Genomic DNA, 7517 nt, shown 5'->3' on the forward strand with positions numbered 1-7517 from the left:
TGAAACTCTTGAGTTCTACTTTGTGTCTGTCTCTTGGGTTTGGACAGGTTGATTATATAATCGCTTTGAATCCATTCAGATATTTTACGAAGAGTTTTGTTAGGACAGCGTGAAAATGAATGTAAGTGCAAATCTTTTGCATGATCCATGCTCTGATTTTTCTTACAGCGGAATGCAAGAACAACGCTTTGGCATCGGGAAGCGTTCAGGTAAACGGACACGGAGGGCAGCCTTCAAAGCCTCCAGTTAAGAGAGGTCCTGGACGGAAACCGAAGGTGGAGACTAATAACAGTAGCTGTGAAGTGGTGCACAAGAAAAGAGGCAGAAAACCAAAAAAGCTACAACTTATTGAACAGCAGAAGGCTGCAGAGCAGAATACAGTCCAGACCACAAGGGATATACCAGAAGAAGCCTCCGCTTCCACTGCTTGCAATTCTCTTTCTGAAAATAATATGAAGGAAGACTTGTTACAAAAAAAAGGCCGTGGGGGTAGAAAGCCAAAAAGAAAGATAAAGACGCATCAGCCGGGCTCGGACCTTTTAGTTCCTGCAAACGTTAAAATGCAAACAAGAAGCAGGAGGAAAAAGATAGATGAGCCTATGGAAGAAGGGTCTGAGGAGCTTAAAGATTCTGAACCTCACATGAGAACTAGAAACCAGGGTAGGAGGACAGCCTTTTACAATGAAGATGACTCTGAGGAAGAGCAAAGGCAGCTATTGTTTGAAGACACCTCCTTAACTTTTGGAACGTCTAGCAGAGGCAGAGTCCGAAAGTTGACTGAAAAAGCAAAAGCTAATTTAATCGGTTGGTAACTTTTACCAAGGGTTTTACTTCAGAATGCTATGAAGCAGGTACAGTTAAGGAACAGCAGAACAGACTTCTGCTTCCCTGCTGCTATTATGGGTTAGAAGAATATGTTCTGAGTTGGGAGAAAAATTTAGCAAAAAATAAACTGAACGAACATTCTTTGAAAGAAATATATATTTTAAACTTTTGCTATTTATTGCCCTCCAAATAGGTTATGCATTTCAACAGTCATTTTGTTCATAGTTGAGAATAATTGAAGCAATTTCTGACTGACTTACAGAATCGAGAGCTACTCTACTCAAGTAGTGCGTAGTATCTCTGCGTAATTAAAAAAGGTGACAGAACTTTTAATGCCACAAACTGAAAACAGAAGTCTATTTTTGACCAAGCAAGGTACACTTTGATCGTAAAGTCAAGTCGCTTAGGAAGGCAGATTTTGGCAAAAAGTGGCAGTAAATTTACTTACATTTCTATTAAATACAAATACAAGAATACCAAACTTTGCTAATCTGAAAATGCTTAATTTCAGTAGTGACGGAACATTCAACTGCAAAAGAAGCCTAGCAGGCTGTTGGTTTATCCAAGTTCTGCCAAACATAGCAAAAATGTAATCACAAATATATATATATCCACATTGGAAAAAGTTTGACTAATGTCTAATTTTTCAGACCTTGATTCTTGTATCAATCACTAAATCTCTGTTTATTGTGCCAAAGACTGAGAATCAGTGCAGTGGAAAGCCTTTTTTTTCTTTTTGAGTGTCAGTACAGCATACGATTTGCAGTGATCAAAGCTGTGTATTGTTTTAAATAGTACGTTGTTAACATTGTTCTGAAATGTATCCTTTTTGGTACTTTTGGTAGAAAATAATGCACTGGTGGGGTCCTTTGACAGAGATGTTTTAGACAAAATGTATAATTGGTTAAAGGATTCAAGGAACTTACAGGACAGGTATGGAATTATGATGTTTACTTTCTGATCCAGATTGATTGTTGTTTCTACAACTTTAGACATGCTTAAAAGGCTAAAATGACCTACAAAGAAGAGTGTATGTGTATATATTAATATATACATAAACACCTATAAAATATTTCCCAGGTAAATAAATTTTTTTCAGGATTTTTTAGATAGCACTAGAATTGAAAATAAATTTTAAAATGTCATACTTTATAGTTTAATTTTAAGGGGAAGATTGGTTATTTTCAATTATTAAGGTTAAAAAGGCCAAATCACTTTTTATGCAATCATGTTTTATACAGTGGTCTCATTGCACATTGCGTTTTTCTGCACTTTTTATGGTATATCACGCTGACATAAGTCAATATTCACCCTAAAGAAAAAATTCCATTTAATGATTGTGCCTTGTATTCTATTATTTCTTGCATCCTTAGTAAAATTAAGTTGTCTATTGTAAATGATAACTATATGACTTAGGGGAATGTATTGTTATATGTACTGCTATGGAAAAGAAAAGCAGTTATTTATTTGTTTATGGTACATTTAGTTATTTTATACCTTTACAAACAAACTTTAATACCATTTTCTATCACTTCAAAAAAAAAAAAAATATTGTCCAGTTTTAAGAAAAAAATACGGAAGTAATCATATTTTCTGAAATCTGGTATGGTACAAAAATGTAACCAAAATTTTCTGCTTATACATTATTTTGGAACTTTGGGTAGTGTTACAGATTTTTGTGTGACCCTAACTTAGCTGAAGAAATAAACCTGAAATGAAACCTCAATTCTGTACACCCTTACTTTACAACGATTGTTTTTTCTTTTTTCCTTTTTTTTTCCTTAACAAACAACATCTGCAATATCTGGGAGGGCATACAGAATTAAGACCTTAAATTTGCACAGATTCTGTATACTTATTTGGGGCTGAATTCTTCACCCTTTGTTTTCTGTTACAAAAAAAAAATGTTTGAGCAAAGAACACTGATATCTGGCACCAAGAGGAACAGAAATATGCTATTGTGGATGGCAAACTGGTATCCACCATACGTAGTTTTATGTAGTTCACTATGGATTTTGTTACAAAAAATGTCTAAAATATTTTCCAGATCCTCTTTGAATTGTTTTGGTTGTGAATTTGGGGAACAGGGATCAGTTTGCATTTCATTTGTTGGTGTATTTATTTATTTTTTTTAAACAAGTGTGTCTTTATTCAATTAAACTAGAATCACTGATGATGTGGTAAGGTAAAAAGCTATGGTTATACAGTTGCAATACAGCTTCATAATTCAAAGCTAATTGATTCTACCTGTTGATTTTGTCAGTTCTCACTGATGAAGGCAATCATTTGAAAATGTGTAATTTCCTGATGTTATCTGCATTGTAATATATGAAATAGATTATATCTAAAATCCAACTTCTGTATTTACTCCCTTTGTAATAATGTTTTATACGGCATGTTTATGTATATATTTATATATCGGAAATACCTTGTACGTACGTTTTGGAAACTGAAGTAATACGCGTTCCCTTAAACACTAGGTAGAAAATTATACACCTTAATTTTACAAGACTAGAAGGCCTTACCTGCAGAACGTGGCTACTGCTTCCCACCCAGTAATACCGGTGACTTTAGCCAGTATTTTTTTAATTCATATTAGATACATCAATGGCTTTCCTTTTAAAATAAATCGTGCATCATTTAGATAGTTTTTAATAAAAGCGACACTAAAAATGAAATAAAATAAAATTGGAAGTTAATACCAGATTTATTTAAAAGTTTTATTTTTGTAATTTCGTTTCACTAGATTGCAAGCTTTATTTATGAGACTTTAGTCACCGTCAGACTGTGCATTTCGGTTGGGAAAAAATGTATCATTTGAGGTTGTGACATGCTGTATGGACACAGGAGCTTTTGATTACAAAGTTTTAAGTTTTTAAATGTGAGCAATAAACTATTGGTCAGTGTTCTGAAATAATTTAAGAACTGTAGCTATCTGCATGTTATGAAATGCCATCTCCGGTACCTAACAGCTAATTCACAAAATGGAGTATCAGAATCTCACGTGCTTGTTTCTCGTACCCATTGTAAATATTGCACAGGTTCATAGTCGTATACAAACGTCAAATGATCTTACAGATCTGGCAGCGACTAACACAGTTTTATTCATTAAATTCATTTATATTTGCCATAAATGTGAGGATACTGTTCTGATAATCTGCTGTATACTGGGAAACGTTAAAATTGGTATTTACCACTGAGTGGTATCTTAATAGCAGCGTGTTCTCTACCTACAGACGAGGAGGTAACTTCTGTTTCTGTGATACCAGTGTGCTTTAAATGTTTAACAGAAATCATTGTACTTGTGCCTATTTAACAGCTCTTCAGCCATTTTGTTTCTGTTGTTAATGTGTTATCCAGGAAATGAACTTAAAATTTTACCACTATATTGATCATTATTGTCAATATTGAACTAGAGTTCATTGTCACTCGCAATGACAGCGAAACCTTACAGAGAAATGTCTTCCTCCAGTGATTAGACTGCTGTGATATATATTTACATATGTTTATTTGTACAGTGTCCAGGTTGTACATGTGATCAGTTTGTTGTTAGACTTGTAAGATTGAGTTGGTTGAGTTAAATATTACTATGGCTTAATATTTGTAAAACTATTAATTGATAAAGGACCCTGATGCAGCACGTAGGACATATTAATATCGATAAAAAATAAATTGTAGTGTAGAGACAAGTTATTCACTGTATTGCTGTACAAATATTTTTCAAGTACCAATTCCGATTCTTTTGCCTTACGAAAAAAAATTGCATACAACACAATAACAGTCTGTCCATTCGGTAACATCAGGCTTGTTACAATCTTTGCACCACCTTGGTATAAATCTTTTGCCCACCTTTGTTGGACCAAGGACCACAAGTAAATGCTTTAGCGTGTTAATTTGAATTGAGGCACATGTTAAATGGCTGGCTGGTTCTACAAAAGCAATAGGCTTACCTGGAGACCCTTTCATCCCGTACTTTAATAGTAGGTTGGAGGTTAGATGATTTCAAGCTCACTTTTCATTGACCTTTGCATTTAATTTGAAGCATACGAATCTTGCTGAGGTAATTTTAACATACTGCTGATCGATCAAGATACAGCCATATCACAATAATTGCATTGTGTCCTGAGTCCTTATCTGACTAAAGTAGTGTATTTTGTCCGCATTATTTTTCATTTTTTATAACACAGTTGAGTATTTATTATGAAGACTTTTAATGCATCTCTGCAACAATGCTGTGAAGCAGAAGGTAGGGCTTTCAGACCTCACCTAGAAACAGCAAAAGCTCTTTTTCTGTTTACTAATTACTACATAGCTTCTTTTTTTCCCTGAAGTTCCTGTAACAGATTGGTTTCCAAGGGGACTTGGATACTCAACTGATAAAAGGGCTGTTAGTTTTCTGCTGTAAATTATTGTAAATAAGTGCTTGTTCATATGCAGAATAAACTGTACTACATTTTGTAAAATTGGCCAAAGCTGACAGTGTGTTTCCAATAACGAATCTGGTAATGACAGCGTCTGTACTTAACTGGTTTTGAATCAGGAACACAGCTTGTACACTTGCTACGACGTCTGGGGGAAATAACAGGTAGCCTTTAAACCGGAGCTAACCCCTAGGTGCTCTCGCATTTGTGCTAATTTTAATGTGGGAATTGGCCGTGTCATTTTGCAATGTGTTAGAGAAGGAAACACTCCAGGAAAGCTAGGTTGAAAGGCATCTTAAATTGCAGAAAAATGAGATTAGCGCTCCCCCCCCCAACTGTAATGGCCGCAGGGCATTCTAGAGAGAAACCTTATATGCTGCAATAAAATAAAGGTGAATAAATTTAGCTTTTAGGGGTTAGATAGCGAGGCAAGTAGGCATTTGGATCCTTTTTTTAATGCAGATAAATACATCAGGAAATTCACTTCAAATACTGCAAGTAATGCATTTTAGGGAGGGAAGGTAGTGTTATGCTATCAATTTCCACCCTGGAAGAACAAAGAACAAGGTCATAAAAATTAGGAGGAGAAAGAAATAGAAGCACCTAGTGTGTGCCCATGCCTGTATGACGTACATGTACTATTTTTGTGCTTACAACTGCGTGTGTTGGTTTGCTGATAGACTGAGACCATACAGAAGTTACATTTTTGGACCATACTAAAACTGCAGAACTGTGGCGGACAACTGGATAATGATCATGAGTGTATTAAATTCTGTCATAATCCTTAAATATGTATAGAACGGAGCTCAACCTTAAGGAAATGACCTAGAAAGGTTAATTTTGGAACTGACACATTTTCAGATTAAAAAATTACACTTATTTTGTACAGAATTATGTAAAACACAAATCTGTTGTATGTAATGAGTAACAGTTTTGAAAACTATAATTCTTTAGCTTTATTGAGGTTTTTTTTTTTTCTCCTCCTTCCAGAAATCTGGATTATCATGTTATAACCTGAAGTATCTCACCAGGATAACAGTGCCCTTTCTTTTTGTACATAAGGATTGGAAATTTCTTTACTGTTATGTGGACACTTTCTATGTTAGTTTTGATGCATAATACTTTGAATCCTTTTATACAAACTAGAATGTATGTGTAAGAATTACTGTCACTGCAATGTAGTAACTACAAACTTATTTTTAAATAAATAGAAAACATGTTTTTCTAAGTTGTCCAACAGTGTTTGTTTCTATCTAGTGACTTACTGTGTTTGGGGACAATTGTACGTGTTCTTCAAAACAGCCTAAAATCAGCTTGTTTTGATTCCTTGTGGAATCTGCTATTGCCTAGTGCATTACGTGGCAAAAGACAGAATTGCAGCCAAAGAAATCTGTGATAGAGATCAAAATTTGCTATTCTGTCAGGGTTTATTTTACTGAAAAAACACAGCTCTGGAGGCAATATAAAGGCAGTAGCACCTGGCACTGAAGACACGATGTTGCCCAGCCCTCTTAGCTCATTTTTGCGTGCGCAGCAGGGTAGCCCTCATCCTGCAGGAAGCCATCCCTGCTCAGGTGACAGCTGTTTGTACCAGAGCTACCTCCAGTATGGGTGGAAATCTGCTTCTCGACAGCTCTAGAAGAAGCTAAACCAACCAGGCAGAGAGAAGGCCCCTGCCTCCCTGCACGCAGAGTTCGGGGCTGCAGCCTGGCTGCCCTGAATGGGTGGTGCACAGAAAGCTCCATAAAGGATGTTGTCTGAAAGTAGCAGGGTTTTGTTCATTTATATCTGCATTGTTTCTGCTAAATAGGTATACAAAATAATAAATAGGTATACAAAAGAAATGTTTGGTATCTCAAATGCTGCACTGTGTAGGTCATGTTTAATGTCACCTTTTACTTGCTTTAGCAGATAATTTTTCCCTCCTTATACATTACCTGAAATCCCAAGACAGTGGTAGAAGAAACCTTTTCTAGCCTAGCAGCTGCAGGTACGTGTGCTGCTGAGCAGTGGGACCAGATGGTCGTGGCGTAGTGCTGGGAACCCTGTAAGACCTGTGCATATCAGACTTGGCTGTGACGGAGTCTATGGCAAAAAAAAAGAGTTGTTTTAGCATTGTTTAGAAAAAAATCTGTTCCCTCAAGTACCTGTGTGAGTTGTAGTCACTGGCATGCTCTGCTTTGAGAGAACAAATTATGAAAATGCAATGTTGTTTCCCTTTCATGCGTACATGGAGTACGCGAGGTGGTGTTTCTATTTTATACACATCTC

The 7517-nt window shown here is 35.9% G+C and overlaps 1 protein-coding gene across 2 annotated transcripts in view; it reads left to right on the forward strand.

The window, feature by feature from the left end:
- PHIP (PHIP subunit of CUL4-Ring ligase complex) overlaps window positions 1–6590 on the forward strand; it is a 119297-nt gene extending 112707 nt beyond the window's left edge. For both annotated transcript variants that reach the window (XM_082756363.1, XM_082756362.1), the window contains exon 40: window positions 169–6590. In XM_082756363.1, the coding sequence (XP_082612489.1) occupies window positions 169–812 (644 nt within the window). In that variant the 3' untranslated portion in view covers window positions 813–6590. The remainder of the gene's footprint in view (window positions 1–168) is intronic.
- The last annotated feature ends 927 nt before the right edge of the window (window positions 6591–7517 follow it).

This window comes from Aythya marila (genome assembly GCF_965140915.1).
Source record: "Aythya marila genome assembly, chromosome: 3".
Taxonomy (NCBI): domain Eukaryota; kingdom Metazoa; phylum Chordata; class Aves; order Anseriformes; family Anatidae; genus Aythya; species Aythya marila.